This window comes from Cherax quadricarinatus, chromosome 1 (genome assembly GCF_038502225.1).
Source record: "Cherax quadricarinatus isolate ZL_2023a chromosome 1, ASM3850222v1, whole genome shotgun sequence".
NCBI lineage: Eukaryota > Metazoa > Arthropoda > Malacostraca > Decapoda > Parastacidae > Cherax > Cherax quadricarinatus.
The window spans coordinates 103,311,310-103,331,282 of record NC_091292.1 but is presented as its reverse complement, the minus strand read 5'-3'; the positions used below and the strand labels follow the sequence as shown (position 1 = coordinate 103,331,282).

At 37.3% G+C, this 19,973-nt stretch overlaps 1 protein-coding gene across 1 annotated transcript in view; it reads right to left on the bottom strand.

The window, feature by feature from the left end:
* Window positions 1-1,859: 1,859 nt before the first annotated feature.
* The window catches only part of LOC128685785 (integrin alpha-PS2), a gene marked incomplete in the record, with an annotated part of 489,877 nt that continues 471,763 nt past the window's right edge, over window positions 1,860-19,973 (bottom strand). Inside the window, 5 exon segments of the mRNA XM_070085511.1 lie at window positions 1,860-8,062; window positions 9,227-9,367; window positions 9,723-9,809; window positions 16,331-16,450; window positions 17,626-17,985. Coding sequence (XP_069941612.1) covers window positions 7,901-8,062; window positions 9,227-9,367; window positions 9,723-9,809; window positions 16,331-16,450; window positions 17,626-17,985 — 870 coding nt within the window.

Below are 19,973 nucleotides of genomic sequence, written 5' to 3'. Positions count from 1 at the left end.
TCCAAAAGGCTGGAGCAGATAGGATGACCAAGAGGGCATAGAAATCTAGGAAAGGATTGGAGTGAAGGGGTGGAAATTTTAAGTCAAAGAGGCTTAAGCATCCAACAGGTGTAAGTGTGGTGGATTAGAGTGAGTGAAGACAAGTGGAGTTTCGGATTTTGTGTGCTGTTGAAGTGTGATTAAGGTAAAATTTATCAACGGATTCAAGAAAAACCTGTTAGCTGGACTTAATTGTGGAGTGGGAAGCACAGCGCCTGCACTCTAAAGGGGTTATTAAGGATGTTGCAGTTCAGAGGGTCATTTGAATTTTGGTGTCTACACACCTCCTCTAAAAACAGCTACTGAATGAATCTTATTCCTCATCCTCATATCAGACATAGACAGAGATATACACTACAGCACCGTATCATCCTTTGAGGATGATACTAGGATCTGCATGAGGCTGTCATCTGCTGAGGACGCAGTTAACCTCCAAGAAGATATAAACAAAGTTTTCCAGTGGGCAACGGAAAACAATATGGTATTCAATGAGGACAAATTCCAACTACTCCGTTATGGAAAACTGGAGGAGATAATAACTAAAACAGAGTATACTACGAACTCTGGCCATACAATAGGGCGGAAAAATAATGTAAGGGAGTAGTAATGTCTGAGGATCTCACTTTCAAGGATCACAACAGTGCCACGATCACAAGTGCAAAGAAAATGATAGGATGGATAATGAGAACGTTCAAAACGAGAGATGCCAAGCCAGTGATGATCCTTTTCAAATCACTTGTTCTCTCTAGGCTGGAATACTGCTGTACACTAACATCTCCATTCAAAGCAGGTGAAATCGCAGATCTAGAGAGTGTACAGAGATCCTTTACTGCACATATAAGTTCTGTCAAGCACCTAAACTACTGGGAACGCTTGGAAGCACTTGACTTGTACTCGTTGGAATGCAGGAGAGAGAGATATATCATAATCTACACTTGGAAAATCCTGGAAGGAATGGTCCCGAATCTGCACACAGAAATCACTCCCTACAAAAGTAAAAGACTGGGCAGGCGATGCAAAATACCCCCAATTAAAAGTAGGGGGCGCCATTGGTACACTAAGAGAAAACACCATAAGTGTCCAGGGCCCAAGACTGCTCAACAGCCTCCCATCAAGCATTAGGGGAATTACCAATAAACCCCTGGCTGCCTTCAAGAGAGAGCTGGACAGATACCTAAAGTCAGTGCTGGATCAGCCGGGCTGTGGCTCGTACGTTGGACTGCATGCGGCCAGCAGTAACAGTCTGGTTGATCAGGCCCTGATCCACCGGGAGGCCTGGTCATGGACTGGGCCGCGGGGGCGTTGATCCCCAAAATAGCCTCCATGTAATCCAGGAATGGTGAATGTGCTTCATTTTCTGGATCTCCCAATCTCAGCAGGAGACTGGTGGTGTGGTAAAGAGTGAAATTATGAAATAATGTTATTCACTAATGAACTTGAAAGCAATGCTGTTTAATTATGCAATTCTAAATTCTTCTACAGCATTTATATTCATCTGCATATTTTATGAGCCAAAAGTCAATTGGACAATAACAATTTTCAAGTATATTTCCCAGTCAAAAATTTATTGCAAGTAGCAAATTTATTATATCCACAGGAAAGTGCTAAACTCACGGATCATGCAGTAACAAAATTGGAAGAATTCAGGTTTGAGCCAAGGTAGAGGAGCTCCAAATACTTGGATCAGGAGCCCTTCACCAGCATCAAGGGCCTCCATTGAAGGGAATCGTTAAATGAAGAGAGACTACAGGAAAAAACTGACAATGTAAAGCTTGAAAAAATAAAATTAAAAAAGTAAACTTCTGAAATAAACAAAATGCAACTGTCAAAATTTTATTGTTAACATAAATAAATTACATAAAACATTTTACAAATATACATTTATATACACACACAGGGACCATTAACCACAACAGAGCCAAGATACACAAGTATTTATGTACACTCACCACCCAGGCCGGGTCAAACTTGACCCACACACATTCATAAAGATTCCTACAGTACAATATTTTACTTGTGAACCTTGAAATCTCATTAAGCAAGAGTAACTTCAGATCAATTTTAGTTTCATTCTCAAAGACTAATTCTAGTCCTTAGTTAATGCCAAATCAATTTAACATGCTAAACCATCCCCAAACAAAAATTGTTGTAGAATGATAATGTTTCAGATTGTGAATATATTCATAGCATCCTCACAGTTTAGTTTGTCACTATCTTTTCCTCTAAATAAAAAGTGAAAATGGAGTCTAACATCAGCCATCAGCAACATGTTCTGCAAAAGTACTGACACAGGAATGGATGGAACAAATGTACTTCATGTTAGATCTACCCTATTTCTCTTCAACAGGAAGGCACATCAAACATTTATCAAGAATAAGGATAATCAGAGAATAGGTGTGTGGGATGGAGTGATAAGAGGTAATTAGGATGTACATTACATGAAGAACAGACTGGTAAAGAAAGAATTCGTCTGAATGAAGGATATGAATATATTCTTGTATGGAATTTCTAGTATCGTACTTATTTATAATTATATACAGTATTTAAGTGGTGCAGCTCCAGATCTTGGGCCTACTTATTAATTGATATAATTTCACTTTTATATTTACTTTTGATCCCATACTGTACTATGTGGAATCAGCCACTTGTTCAATATTCTACAGTCTTTCCAGGTCATCCTGTATTTGTTTTATTCATAAAAATACTTAACGTGGGTCACACAGCACTGAAATTTTTACACCAGTAGAATTACCCTGACCAGTAAATGAAAGAAAATGATGGGCTCTTTGTCCATGGACTGTGCACAGAAGAAAGAGGGAAGGGAAGGAGCAGTCATCTCATAGTTTACTAGTCTTCATAAATCTGTATCATCTTTGTAGTTTTGCCATTATCTAAGAACTTTAATATGTAGTGATAAGCCACACTGCTAAGTCTTTCTTCTTTCTTTCAACGCACCGGCCGTATCCCACCGAGGCAGGGTGGCCCAAAAAGAAAAACAAAAGTTTCTCTTTTTAACTTTAGTAATGTATAGAGGAGAAGGGGTTACCAGCCCCTTGCTCCTGGCATTTTAGTCGCCTCTTACGACACGCATGGCTTATGGAAGAATAATTCTGTTCCATTTTCCCATGGAGACACTGCTAAGTCATATGTATGTATTTTACTAGGAGTAGTGTTGGGTGTAAGACCGAAACTTTGGAGAACTCTTCTTGTTATACTTACCCATCCTAACACTTCATCAACATAACTCATTACCTTTTCTCTCAGGTCTCATACCTGTCTGTCTTAAACACGTGATAGTGATTTACCAAGATCTCCATGAGTGCACAATTACCTATTTCCTTACTGATTAAGTTACATGTTCTCAAGAGTTATGCATGCATCAAGGGAGGTAGGTGCCTTATTGCCAGTGAGGAGCTCTTGATCTAAGGAACTGGATTCATCCTTCCCTCCCTAGAATCAAACCTGAATTTCTTCCATTTCACAAGTGCTATATGGCCTTATGGGTTTAATGCTTCCCCTTGATTAAATAAATAAAATAGGGCTATGCTTAGAGTTTCATGTCTTGAATGTTTAGTAGGAAAGTAAAGGGTTCAGAGAAAGTCATTGGGAAAATATGACAATGGAGATGGAGTGGTTAAAGGGTGAAAGGAGGCCAAAAAGGGCAGAGACATCTTCCATTCATAGAAACAAGTCAAAACAATGTTAGTACCAACAGCATCACCACAAATATTTATTAACATTAGCACCACCTACATCCAACTGAGCACCAGCCCAGCTGTCTCATGTGAGGTGATGGTACCACTTGCCTGCTGCACTCACACCAGGACTGAGCCTGGCTAGTAAATGTACACCAGGACATGTGAAAGTCTAATTTAATGTATACTAGAAGACATGTGATGAGTTAAGCTAGTTATTACAGGACCCATGCCAAATTGAGCTAGTTATGCAAAAAATATACACGTCTAGCTAATTATACCATTACATGTGCCATGTTGAACAGTGTCATTATACCAGGATAAGTGCATACTCCAGCTCCTTATACCAGAAGTTAAGAGACTAACTAGTTATACCAGGACACAAGTCAAGAGGCTAGTTAGCTCGCACTGTGTCAAGGAGGCAGTGATCCATGGAATGATCTTCAGATAACTTTTAGGTAAGAAGCTAGCTAGCTGCATCAAGACATGTCATGGAGCTAGTTAATTATACCAGGACACATGTCAAGGGACTAATTTGTTATACTAGGACACATGTCAAGAAGCTAGCTAGTTACACTAGACACATGTTAAGAGGTTAGCTTGTTTTACAAGGACACTTGTCAAGGGACTAGCTAATTATACTAAAATGCATGTCATGAGGCTAGCTAGTTATACCAGGACATGTACTATATCAAGATATGACTCCACTTTATCCACAATAGTTACACAATTTCATACTGTGTACAGCCCCTTTCTGGCTTTCCTACAGATTCCAAGAAACAGGCATACATCTGTTCTGTTATCTTAAAGGAGTTTTGACTATATAAATATCACTGCTGCATACAGTGTAAATGTAATAGCTAATTTATTTATAAATCTAACATTAGCTGAGTCCTAACTTGCCTTATTACGTATCTGTAACAGTTTGTCGTAAACAAAGATGCTTCATGTATATCTGATGAAATCAGAGAAGCAACCCTTTCTCTGCCACTGGGTCTGTGGTGATGTGTCCAGACCAGGAAGAGCTAGACTCTAAAATACTCTCCGGCACTTAAACTTTGTAACTGCTCAGTCCACATTTTATGTACTATAATATAATTTGTGCATGTGTGAGTACACTATTATATAGTGTAGAAACCCTCGTGTAATGCAGGAATTACATTCATCAAGAATGGCATACAAGTTAAAAGAATGTTATCTGAAGGAAAGAATATGGGAAACAGACTACTTTCCAGACACTTCAATATTTATCAACCATTTTTATAATATTGTACTTTGTAAAAATTACTAAGTATAACTTACCTTATATTCAGGTAATGCGTAGTTCCTTAGCATAGTGTTTAGAGAGCTAAGGTGAAAATCTGTGGTTCTTGTGTTGATGTAGTTGCAGAGTTGTCAGTAGTTATACTCATTTGGAGTACTTAAGTATTCTCTAATGCATCTCTAGCACATTTTACCCTGCAGGACTTTAGATAGCTGACCAGGAACCTTTTTTGTTATAAAGAAGATTGCACTTCTAAATTATTTAAAACACTCAGCACTAAACATACATACGTACTTGGATATGCATATTTTTAAAGAGGTGACAAATATATCAGATCATTATTTTGTGACAGCTACTGATAATGAGAGTATCAAAAATATAGGCAGAGAGAGACTGGATATTTGATTGGAGGGAGTATGAAGTTCACATATTTAGGAGTGAACTTCTTGGCAGATGGTTTTATAAGAGATGAGGTGAACCATAGAAATGATGAAGGGAAAAAGGTGAGTAGTGCAGTGGGACACCTATGGAGTTCAAGAACTTTATCCATGTAGACAAAATGGGGAATGCACAAGAGTATAATGCTACCAACAGTGTTGTATCGGCATGAAGCATTGGTTTTGAATGCTGCATTGAGGAGGAGGCTGGAGGGAGTAGAAATGTCATGTCTGCAGGAAATGTGTGATGTGAATATTATGCAGAGAATTTGAAGTTATGAGATTAGGAAGTGTGTTTCCAAAGGTATTATTCAGAGGGCTCCGGAGGGGTTGTTGAGGTGGTTTGGAAATTTAGAGAGGATGGAGAAAAATAGGATGACTAGGAGGGCATATAAATCCAGGTGGAAGGGAGGAGGGGGTAGGGGTCATCCTAAGCAAGTTTTGAGTACTAGGAGCTTGGCCATCCAACAGGCTTGTGTTAGATAGGAGTGAGTGAAAGCAAGTGGATCCAGGGTAACATTTATGAAAGATTTCAGGAAAACCAGTTAGCTGGACGTGAGTGATGAAGGTGGAAAGTACTACAATGTCTGCACTCTGACGAAGAAGTGGAGGTATGATTTGCAGGGTCACCTGAATGAGTGATAGTGAAAGCATTTTCTTCTTTGTTGGGTCACCCTACCTCAGTGGGAAAAGGCCCAGAATGTAAAAAAAAAAAAAAAAAAGTTTATTCTCCCCAACAGATAGTTGAGTGCATACTTGAATATTTACATTTGACCATAAAGCTATATAAAAACAGTTTTAGCCCTGTTAATACAAACATTATCTAACATCTTAGTATGCTACAAATCTGACATCTTTCTTCTTTCAACAAACTGGCCATATCTCACCAAGGCAGAGTGACCTAAAAAGAAAATCGAGTTTCTCTTTTTAACTTTAGTAATGTATACAGGAGAAGGGGTTACTAGCCCCTTGCTCCCGGCATTTCAGTCGCTTCTTACGACACGCATGGCTAACGGAGGAAGAATTCTGTTCCACTTCCCCATGGAGAAAATTTGATGTATATAATTAAATAGTTCCGTACAGATTTACATACAAAAATAGCGGTATAAACACACATGCCCTTAATATCATCATTAATCTGACTGTATAGAAATATAAAATTATATTTTGTGCACACTCAGCCTTCATGCAGCCACTGTGATTAGAAGCAAATCCAGGAATGAGAGATCCTTGTCAGCCTCAGCACCTTGACATGTAATGCGCACTTCCTTTCCTAATAAGAAGGGAATAAGCCTTCACACTGCCTGAAAATATGCATTTTTCTTTGGGGCAAAAGGAAGAGGAAGGGAAAAGATATATATATATACATAAAAAAAAAAAAAAATTCAGTACAAACACACGTTATTCATGCCATAGTGAGCTTCTGTAGTTTACAGCCTGGATCCACCCCTAAGTAACACTTATAACATTTTCTACCATGGAATTTACCCAAAGCTATATTATTAAAGCGTATATTGAGTGCAATTATTTGAATTTGTGTTAACAGTGAGTACTAAACCATTTATCTTTGGCAGTAATAACTTACATACACTTGAAGAAACTGTAACAAACTTATGTTGTTAAAAAACGTAAGTGGTATTTTTTTCATTTTCTGACTATATTTGGACCAGTAAAACAAATGAGTGTTACCAAGTGCCGAAGCGACCAACTCGACTGGTGTATGATGATCATTATCAAGACAAACACTCCTCTAGACAGACATTAAGTATGAGATTCCTTAACTTCAAATTGATGTGAAGATAACTAGTCACAACTAATTGTTAGAACCAGCTCCAAAATTAAAAATTAGCATTAAATGAGTGAATATCATACGTTTTATTTATAATCTCAAAGGATAATATCACAAGTGTTAATCTCAATGGGTAAGTATCACATATGTTAATCTTGAGAGTTATCCAAGTTAAAGATATGTCATACTTAAGTTTGGCACTTCTCTGTCAGATTTGCAATGAGATCTAAACTCCAAAAGCAATGCAAGACATTCTTTTGAAGTTAGCCTTGAAATGGGAGGCAATCTGAACTTCCAGAGGAGGTCCTCCCTCTGGATTCTTACAGAGTCTATCTTTCTCAAGAGTCAAGTTATGAGAACAAAGAAAGATAAACTGATTTCTTCACATCTAATATCACTAAATTTAACCTGGTTTCAGATTATAATATTAAGTGTGTGGCCTAACTGCAAGTGGTGGCCCACTAGCAACCACAACCATGTTTCATCACATATGTAGTGTACAGTATTTCATTTACCACTTTCCCAATTTGCATATACTGTACTGCATATTATGTCACATATGACTTTGTGTTTAGTTTTTTTATCCTTTCATAACACCAAAAATCAGTTTTACAATTGGTTAAAAAAACAATTTCCTGTCAATTTCACATTTCACTTTAAACATGCACTAACTGAATCATAAAGCTTCATCTCCAGGATAATATGGACGTGTATATAAGTTGTAGTTGTGGCCATTGACACCATTGTGATTGTTGCGCCCTGAGGGAGGGTTCAAGGGTTGAGCATCCTCGCTGTTTCCTGTGTGCTGCTCAGGTCTGTTCCTCTTGAAGTATCCACACTGTGAAGGAGGGCCAAAGTTTGGCTTAATCAAGGCAAACAAAATATAAATGTGCAAAGTAAAATAAAAAGGACAAAAAAGCAAGGCACAAGAAAACGTGTTTAGGAAGACTTGAATGTGACACGAACATGATAGTCAACCACCAAGTTATCACTTCCAAGCAAGGGATACAACAATAAAAATTATCCAAAATCATAATGAAAGAACTATACAAACTTAAATACTTTGGCCATAAACTACTGCTAGGCATCAAATAAAATGTAAGCCAAAACCTGCACAATGTGCACACTATCACTCGCATGCATCAACCAACGTACTGTGAAGTGAAGTGAGTAACAGAAGAATAAGATGTGTGATATTTAAACAATTAATCAGAGGCAGACTGTGGCCGCCTTCGCCTGAAGAAACCGAGCTGGAAGGAAGGGGAAGAGACAATGAGGAACAACTCGCATAGTTTAATAACTTTCCCCTAACTCAGTGAATCATCAGTGGTGAAATACACTATAGTAGTCAACTCAATCTTATACCAACTATAGTATACAAATTGTTTGTTTTTTAAGTATTCATAGCTATTAAACTTTTTATGGCATCCAGTTACATCACTGCTAAAGCCTATCACAAATAAAATATAAATAAATAACATATATATATATTTTTTTTTTAACAAACCAGCCGTATCCCACCAAGGTAGGGTGGCCCAAAAAAGAAAAACGAAAGTTTCTCTTTATAAATTTAGTAATTTATACAGGAGAAGGGGTTACTAGCCCTTTGCTCCCGGCATTTTGGTCGCCTCTTACAACACGCATGGCTTACGGAGGAAGAATTCTGTTCCACATACATTTTTACATTTTAATAATTCATATTAAGCACTAAATCCATGTGGGTCATTCAGCACAAGACACGGTGGAGGCTTGATCCTCTGTCTGCTGAGCACAAGACAGACGTGCTTTTTATTTGTACTCACCTATATGCCCATATTACATATACATAAAGGGCAATAAATTTGTCAAATTTGTCATCCCACAAGCATACTAACATCAATAATTAGAAATCACTTCAATAAAATCAAACTTCCAGCTAAACATAATAATTTGTTTCTTTTACAATAGTGCAGAATATTTTTGCTTCTTATTTCAAGAAAAGTGAGGTGGGTATATGACTAACCTTCCAGAGGATGAGAATGATGAGGAGGAGGATGAGAATACCAGCAAGAGTGGCCAAGACAATGACCCACCAGGGTACCTGTGGCGTTTCATCTAGGGACTTGGCCGGAGACACTGGCGTTGTCACATCAAGGACTCGAACCTGCACACCCACAGCAAGATGTATGTGGTTTACATCAATATTTTCTCTATGGTCATTTCCCTACTGTAGGCAATAATACCTCTCCTACTGATTTTGATCGATTAGCAATTTTACCTTCCTTTTTGACACTGAAACTCAGGAAGTGGTATAATACAGAGCAAATATAGTATTCTAAGACTTCACACTGACAAGGTGAAAAAAAGAAAAATTACCATTTTAGTCAAATTATTTTCTTTAAGGGAGTGGATGACCATTTTTCTTAGTTTAAAACTTTATTTCTGTTTAACTTACCCTGACTGAGGTAGCGATTCATTCAGTAATAAAGAAAGGAAGAGTAGTTGAGTGCTGTACTTACGGGAAGGTACGCAGGGCTGACTCCATGTGGCAGAGACCTGACTCTGGCAACCATTCTACTGGTGATGCTTAGGTCCTCATATGGGTACTGCAGGAGATGCCCCTCAACACAGCAGGAATAGGAGACCAGGCAAAGTTCACAAGAATGTAGATGAGAATATCACAAGACCAGAGTTAAGTGGTACAAAATCCAGATGTTGATGTTGAGACATCAGATGGAAGCCACAGGTGATTCCAAAATTGTTGCAGGAAGTCGAACAGATGATGACAGATGACGATAATCGACAAACATCAGTGGCCCAACAGTAAAGCAGTGGAGAATAAGGGTATTCAATTAGTGTTGTGCTATGACTCTACTACTGATGACTGACTGAATGGAATCAGTGTCCACTTCTGGGCTGTGCAAATCACAAGAATAAATGTAAATAATGTACCTTGACTTGGTGGGAAATGGCCAATGTGTTAAAAAAATTAATTGTGTAAAAAAGGCAATATAATACCTTTGTGAGAACTTAGTAAGAAATATAATAATTTATAAGATGTAAGAAACTCAGGGAGTCTGGTGATCAAGGTGGCTAAAACTTATCACCCACAACAAATAATAACCAACTTCCTCAAAGTATTAATGGCAGAATTTCCCTACACACAAATTAGGTAGATAAATTCCTTCTTCTATCACTGTCAGATAGCTGATTAATACCTGTGATACACCTGCAACTACTTTCAAGCATTCTTCTATCCTCGCAGCCTGGCCTCAGGCCAGAATTCTAATGTCAACTGTCTAATCATGTGACCTGAAGAGCCACAAAGTCATAATAACTCAGCTAATCAGGCACATATAAGAGAAATAGTGAACTAGTGTCCTTTTGAATACTGTACATAGAATTATAAGCTTTTATTACAGCAACAATAATAAAACTATGATTTTTTCATGACTTCCATAAAGTTGTTTATAGTATTGTATACAAGCAGACATAAAATAAATTATTACCAGTATGCTACATTCTGGCTTGTAATATTGTGTGTTGATGTCAAAGTGTAAAAGCAAAGGGGCTTTATTCAAGTTAAATTTACAGATTTTTTCCAGACTGCTGATTATTATGATTATTATAATACAGTGTCTATAACTCAGAGATTTTTTCTATGATAAAGCCAGACACCTGAAATAAGATTTATTTTCATTCTTCAGTATTTGGCATAGAGTAAATACACTAATAACTGCATTTTTGAGTGAATATGTATACACCAAGAGCTTACTTGAAGTCCTCTTTTAACCCTTAAACTGTCCAAATGTAGATCTACGTTCACTCACGTAGTGCTCTGAACGTAGATCTGTGTTTTTTTTTACATGCTTTCTTATGGAGAAAATCAAGGTCGGAGCGCTATGTGTGAAAACATAGATCTACATTTGGACAGTTGAAAGGTTAAGGATTAAAGTGTCTTTGGTATTAGTGTCTGTGTGGTTAATGGCTACTAAGATTTAAAGCCTGTCGACTACATGAGGATCACTAAAGCTGCATGGTAACCTTTCTGCCACCAGACAAGAATACCTTAATCCCTAAAATAGGGGTTAAAGTACTCTCAGCATATATACACAAAGAGAAATGCACTCTTCAGTGTATATATCCTATACTGTTTGTGTGAATTCTGGCCTTATGACCCTCCTGTAGATGATAGGCCCAAACAAAAACTCTATGGTGGTGAATTACACAATTGTTACAAGCCAAGACATCATTAGGGAAACGTGTAGCTTCGCTGGAGTTTAATAAAATTAGCCTAAATAAAGAATAAAGTGACACATTGCTGCTTAACTTGAAGAACAAATTTCACTCACTGGACAATGAACTAGGATTGTAAGTCAACGTGAGTGAGGATCTGAAAGATTACCTGTCAGAGAAGCTTGTGATTCTCACTGTATGATGGTTACCTTTTTTGTGGAGACTGTCTCTACGAAAGATGAGTCATCTGCCATGGGGAATCTTCCATAAGATACAGATTTCTTTCATAGGGAATTTTCCATGAGGGATAGATTAGTTTTGCCATGATGTCTAGATACTCCCTGGCTCTAAACATCTTTACTTTACAAACATGTTTTTTTGATACATGGTATTCATTGTTAACATTTATTATAAATTGCTTACATATTTTCCAATATTCTAGGAATTTGTTTTACTGTTAAGTTCGATAGTATGCAGTAAAACATCCATCCACTTTGAAAACAATGAGAATCCTTAGAATTCCTCTAAATCATCGACTAGTTACACATTTTAATTATAGAATGTGGTAAAACATGCATATACTCTTTATAGATCCTTCATCAAGTGGATCCTAAAAGTGATAGAAATTGTGAATAAGTAATGTAATTAGCTTAACTACAAGCTACAAAACCGAGAGCTACAAAACCAAGAGGACAACTCTAGAAGGAAGAAGGCAGGTGTCAATGTCTACTATACCCAGAAAAAAGTGAAGGTGTCAATGATCTAATCTACCTAGGAAGAGGGAAAGCAGATGCAAACAATCTCTTCTACACAGGAAGGAAAACTGATAGTGCAAATTTTCTAGTCTACCCAACTATGAGGGTGAGGGGACGAAACGCATCTTTTGTTTACATTTCTCCTCCCAGCCAACACCAGTCACTGTAGACATGGAACCAAAACATCAATATCATCAACTGTCACATGGTTAAAAAATAATTCTCTCTTATTATCTGCTACAGAATTCCATCACCAAAGATAAAAAAGATGTTAGTACTTTGTAGATGTCCCTGAGCTTTCATAAACATCAACAGCTGTTTTAATGGAGTAAAACCAAGTGTAAACAATATATTGAACTCTATTTGTCACATTATTAATAATAAATTTACAAAATAATGCTGTGACAGACACAATACTTAATAAAGCTTAATAAAGTGTGCAGCAGTGCTTAAAGTCAACTACAACAGAGCAGTACACTGCTGCACAGTATGCAGCAGTGCTTGAAACTAACCACAATATATCAGTACACTTCTGCAGTAGCAAGTACTCTCTCTACCAGTAATAAAATTTTTTTTTTAACTTTTTCTTTTTTATAATTATTTATAAAGAAGAACTAACTACATTTGAAATATTTATGAAATCTTTGGTTAATATATGTTCCACATGGGTATGCCTAGATCTGAAGTGTTTTAGTGTGTGTACTGAACTGTATATGATGCTTGATCAGTGATCAGTAACACTGATCTTTCCCATTATTGAACATCTTAGGTCCACTATAACAGTTACTATGATAAAACTTATTGTAGAATCATTCTTTGCTCTAATATCATAACCAATTTACAGTGACACTGATTATTCTAATTGTAACAGATGAAGAAAAAAATTGAGAATTTAAGCACTGCTAGATAATAAAGATAAAAGAAAATGTAGGATATAATCTCATTATGTGAGAAATTTATGGCAATGGCTAGACATTAGACAATCAGCAACACCATATGATGGGGTCTTGTGAAGACTGTCTTTGCCAATTGTTAAATAATTATTGATAATAAACTCAGCTGGTAACCACAGGGAAAGCTCTCTTGGAAGTTGTCCTGAATATTAGTGATGGGATCAGCATGACTGGGTATTTGGACATTATAAGAAGACACAGTAATCTCTACATATAAGTTGTACTTTATTACTGCCATTAAAAAAATTTTGAAAGTTACTTCAGAATTGCTCATATGAAATATAATAATGGAATATAACAAATACTGTACTGAACAGTAATGCAAATTCAATATGTCTACACTCAATTGCCACAGTGATAATATAAAAAGGTATGCATATGAGACTCCAGTTAGCTGATCCCTCTAAAATAAGTATTACAGTAACACGGAGGTTATCGCAGATGTGTTATGCTGACATTAATATACATATAATATATACTCAACCAGAAGATGTACCATTGGGTCCTGAAACAGAAGATGGGGGAAGCTTTGTCAGCTAATCTATTGAATCTATTCCTTAAACTTGATTAATTACCACCATAATGCAAGCTGCTTCTCAAGGTTCATCTTCAAAATTCTATCATAGTAATTTTGACAATTTAGTCCTTAAACAAAAATTATATGCACAATGAAGCTCGCTCCACACTAAGAAATAGTGGCACTTGACAGATATAATACATGTATCTACAGTGTACTGTACATCTGACAATATAATGTAAGAAGCTGAAAATTTTTATAATCTATGTTTGGGCTTTGCCTTGAGGAGAATGATGAATGAAACAGGGAATGCTATGCCAATTACTAACTCGGTGCATAAATGAAAATTTAAGTTTATGGTTATGAGAGAAAAAGGAAATGAAATAGTTCCCAAATCCAATATGCTATTTTTTTAATTATATAACTGACAAAGATCCCAAATGGCTTAAATCAGGTTTTGTAAGGAACGTGGACTCTTTCAAACAGTTTGCTACTATTGTAACATAGAAACTATAAGCAATAATTATTAAATATTAATTTTTTTTCATAATATTGGTGTAGTATGTCCTTGTAGTTTAAGTAGGAAAAAAGAGCACATTTGGGAGAGAGTAAAATATATAAAGTATGTTCTGGTCTCTGTTTAGTAGAGAGGGCTACATCAGACTAGAGAGACCTTTCGTGCACCCCACCAGGCAGTGTGAGTACTAGACCCCACCAGGCAGTGTGAGTACTAGACCCCACCAGGCAGTGTGAGTACTAGACCCCACCAGGCAGTGTGAGTACTAGACCCCACCAGGCAGTGTGAGTACTAGACCCCACCAGGCAGTGTGAGTACTAGACCCCACCAGGCAGTGTGAGTACTAGACCCCACCAGGCAGTGTGAGTACTAGACCCCACCAGGCAGTGTGAGTACTAGACCCCACCAGGCAGTGTGAGTACTAGACCCCACCAGGCAGTGTGAGTACTAGACCCCACCAGGCAGTGTGAGTACTAGACCCCACCAGGCAGTGTGAGTACTAGACCCCACCAGGCAGTGTGAGTACTAGACCCCACCAGGCAGTGTGAGTACTAGACCCCACCAGGCAGTGTGAGTACTAGACCCCACCAGGCAGTGTGAGTACTAGACCCCACCAGGCAGTGTGAGTACTAGACCCCACCAGGCAGTGTGAGTACTAGACCCCACCAGGCAGTGTGAGTACTAGACCCCACCAGGCAGTGTGAGTACTAGGTACTGTACAGTATAACAACACATACAAACTGTCAGATCAAAAATTCTATGCAACACTTACGGCATTTTTATTAGTAAAAGTTTCACCCAATTGGTGAAGCATCTGATAAAATGTCATCAATGTTGCATAGATGTCTTTATTTCACACCCAGCAGGTATTGAAAAAGCATGCAAGCTGCAGCTACAACATTTAACAGACAAATATTCAACCTCAATGAAATATGCTATTAAAGTGATGACCTTTAAAGTTTTATCCCAAAAATGATAATCAAAGAAATAAAGCATATCCCATATCCCAACAGTTATTTTATAATATCTGTTATACAAAGGAACAATCAAATATATACTAGTATTCCTAATTACTTTCAAAGAAAGTATTTTACAGAACTAAAATAAAAATCCATTTGGAGTGATCTGGAAAGTTGTGGAGCAACAGCTAATTTATGAGTTACTAAACATCAAGAAAGGTAATCAGTAAATAAAAAGTGCTCTTGAAGTGAGACCTATGGTACATCCTTCACTATTCAAAGATTGTAACCAGAAATCATTCACTAATAACTTTGGAAAAAATGGCTACAATGTGGGATAGATATAAGATCAATATCATGCATATCAATAGCATACATAATATGTATACATGTGGTCCAACACATCACTGGAATATAGGCATTGTATACATGCATTCTTGCATAATTACTTCTATATACAAACAGATAAACATGAAAGAAATAATAACAACATTCATAATTCTTGGGTAAAGATTAAACATTGTTTCCAAGTGGAAATTATTGTACCTATCCTATATCTGTCTGTTGTCTGTGATTCTACCTGGATGTAATACATACATGGAAGTATTACAGCTGCAGTAGTAAATTGTTTTACTTCAAATGCAAAATGGCTATAAGCCCAAAGCAGATGTAAAAATGTCTCAATTTATATAAAAACTCTTCATAAATTGGTATACACATTTTTTTATTACAAAGAATACTCTGTTTGGGACTACAAATTTACAATAAAATGTGAATTCAATTTTTTTGGATGTTAATTCAATCCTTTTATTCTCTATCAAAAGTTTTATAAGATGGGGTGCATGGGTTCGGATAAATTTGGTTTGGTAGTGCACAAGCTAATAACGGTTAGACAACCCTGCTCTAAACACAGTACATCAAAACGTCTTAATACATTTGAGCCGTTTTCCTCAAATGCTTCCATATCCAGCCTTCACGTGCATCTTTCTGACCTTCATTTAGAGAGAATTACACTTTCCAGAATACTTTATCGTGTAGAAATATTTATTGTATAAGGGAGAAAATATAACATTTTCTTAGCTACAATATTCTTCACCTGAAATCATGATCATTATTTGAAACTGCCCTCTTTTTAGGTTTTTTTTTTTTTTTGGACACAAAGCTCAGGTTTAATGGAATCTAGTGCTTACCTCAGCAAGTGTGGTGACTACAAGTCTAGAATGAACATAGATGTAAAGTGTGTCATCTTCCACCAAAGGACCAGCTAAGCAATGGATCCTCGTACATTTGGTTGGACCACAATTAGTTGTCTGGATAAAAACAAGAGTAAGTGTCAGGCACTGTATAATATTTATTTAGAAATTGTACCCTAAAAGCAATTTATAAAAAAAATTCAGATATAGTACTTAGCATCAAAAAAAATTTTAAAAAGAGTATCTTATCTGACAATATATAATACAGGATTCCTTCACTTTCTGCAGATTTGTTTTGTGTAAATTCACTTATGTGTGGTGACCTTACTTCCACCAGAATTTGCTATATGGGGTAGAAATTTATCATTATGTGACTGGCGAGGGTGGTTGCTGTATGTTTTTTGCTCATATGAAATTACACAACTCCAGCACCACTTGACTTTTTAACAATAACTCTTTCAATATCACTCTAGTTTATACTGACATTCATAAGAAAAACTTAACAGATAGAAAACAAATTTGGGGCAGTAAATCGAAAAAGCATATTTTGAATGAAATCCTATGGCTGGTTTTTAACTGAAGTGCCTTATGCCAAAATAAAATCAACACTCACTCAAATGATATTTGAAAATACTATCTTTTTAAATATGACTTTAAACCAGTTTATTTTGACCTTTGCAAGAAATAATGACTAAAAAAGGTAGATAGGAGTGGATGGAAAGAAGTGTTTTGTAATGGGGGTGGTGTTGGAGTGTGAGCCAGGTAACTTTCATGAAGGGATTCAGGGAAATTGATTAGCCTAACTCAAATTCTGGAGGTGGAAAGGTCAGTGCCTGCCTCTGAAGGAGGGGTGGGGATGTAGCAGTTGGAGCATAATCTGAATTGTGATGTTAGCACACTTCTACAAAGACAGTGATTAAATGAATGATTACCCTTAGACTGCAACATCTCCCACCTCTCCTTTACAGTACAGGCACTAAATAAAACAAAAATTTTGCAGAAGCTCTCTTAATGTATAAATTTTATGTTTAACTTGAATGCTGTACCTTATTAACTGTCCACACTTTGGAAGAGCAGATTCATTTTTTGTTACATATAAATATTTTGCACTTTAATTTTGTTAGTGCATTATTTTTTATTTATCAAAAAATGTACTGATGTTCACCCAACATTCATTTTTTTTTAACATGTCAGCTGTCTCCTACCGAGGCAGGGTGACATTCATTTGTGTTGCTATACATTAATAATAATAGCAAAAAAAGCATGTGTGAAGGACAATGATAGTAGCTTACCTCAGATTCCCAGTCTATCTTTTTATTTGCTTGTCTTTTTTGTCGTGAAATGAGATCATTCTCTTTGGTTGAATAACTGGAGGAGCCTGAAGATGAGCTGAAGCTTTTGCTGCTAGATGAAGAGGTAGAAGAATGTGAGTATGATGTTGATGATGATGATGATGATGATGAGTTTCCACCACTGGAGTAAAAGTGACCCCCTGAAGATTCCTGGTAGAAAGTTGTTTCCCCAGCACCTACAGCCTCACCATCACTCCCAGAGAGAGATACCTCGGTGTAGTTCTCTTCAGCCACTGTCCCTCGTAGCTTGTTCTTGTGTTGGAGTTTCTCAAATTCCGCATTCATTTCTTTCTCATTCAGCTGGGGACAATAGCATATGAATGTGGTTAAACTATATAAAATAAAAAATTAATTAATATACACCATTGTAAGTACTCATATTTATGCTGCACAATATACCACATACCTTTATAACTTTGAAATACCTTTGAAGAGTTTCAAGAGCTTCTCTATTCTCTGAGCCCGGCCCTGGGCCAGGCTCATCTAGTACTTGCCTGGTCAACCAGGCTGTTGCTGCTGGAGGCCTGCTGCCCCACATATCCTTCACAGCCTGGTTGATCTGGCACCTGGTGAAGATACTTGTCCGGTTTCCTCTTGAAGGCTTTTACATTTGTTCCAGCCATGTTTCTGATATCTTCTGGTAAGATGTTGAAAAGTCTGGGACCCTGGATGTTGATACAGTGTTCCCTTATTGTCCCCACCACACCCCTGCTCCTCAGTGGGTTTATTTTACACTTCCTCCCAAAACTCTCACTCCAGTATGTTGTTATGGCAGTGTGCAGATTTGGGACCAGGCCCTCGAGTATTATCCAGGTATACGTATATTATCGTGTATCTCTCTCCTCTGCTACAATGAATACATGTTCAAGACTTGCAGGTGTTCCCAGTAGTTTAGGTGCTTTACAGGCTCATTGTGAGCCATAAACGATCTCTGTACTGTATTTGTTCCAGCTCCGATATTTCTCCTGCTTTGAACAGGGCGGTCAGCAATGAGCAATATTCTAAGTGAAGGAGCACTAGCGATTTGAAGTGTCACCATCAAGATTTTTTCCCTTGTTTTAAAAGTTTTCAATATCCACCCTGTCATCTTCCTGGCTGTTGTGATCTTTGTTTTGTTATGGTCTTTAAAAGAAGGGTCCACTGACATAATTATTCCCAGGTCTTTTACGTGTTCCTTACGTTCTATTTGGTGACCCTCTTGAGTTTTGTATATAGTGTTCCTTTTGAGTTCTTCATTCTTTCCATACTTAAGCAGCTGGAACTTATCAACATTGAATGTCATATTGTTCTCCACTGCCTGCTGGAAAACTCTGTTTATGTCTTCCTCTACCATAGTGGCTTTCATGTTTATTTTAGTGTCATCTGCAAATGATGATACAAAAGTGTTGGGTGTTTTTGTCTATGTCTGCTATGAGGATGAGAAACAGCAGAGGTGCCAGGACAGTGCCTTAGGGCACTGAGCTTTTGACCTCGCTGATGCTGGATCTTGGCTTGTTCTGTACTACTTTTTGTGTTGTGAGTGTTAGGAACCCGAAAATCCATCCGCCTACCTTCCCCATAATGCCCATGGACCTCATTTTGTGTGCTATCACTCCATGATCGCATTTGTCAATTTTTTTTTTTTTTTTTTTTTTTTTTAAAAAAGTCGGTCGTCTCCCACCGAGACAGGGTGACCCAAAAAAGAAAGAAAATCCCCAAAAAGAAAATACTTTCATCATCATTCAACACTTTCACCACACTCACACATTATCACTGCTTTTGCAGAGGTGCTCAGAATACAACAGTTTAGAAGCATATACGTATAAAGATACACAACATATCCCTCCAAACTGCCAATATCCCAAACCCCTCCTTTAAAGTGCAGGCATTGTACTTCCCATTTCCAGGACTCAAGTCCGACTATATGAAAATAACCGGTTTCCCTGAATCCCTTCACTAAATATTACCCTGCTCACACTCCAACAGATCGTCAGGTCCCAAGTACCATTCGTCTCCATTCACTCCTATCTAACACGCTCACGCACGCTTGCTGGAAGTCCAAGCCCCTTGCCCACAAAACCTTTGCAAAATCTGTGTAAATCACATCTGCGATTTCGTTGTCTTCCAATGTCTCCGTAATTCTGTCATAATGGTTCAGCAGCTGTGACAGGCATGATCATCCTACTCTAAAACCATGCTGGTTCAGGTTATTTTGGTTGTGCTGGTCCATGAAATTTGTAATCTGCCATCTAATCACTCTTACTGGTCTGTAATTTTTAGCTAGTGCTCTACTACTCCTTATGCAAAGG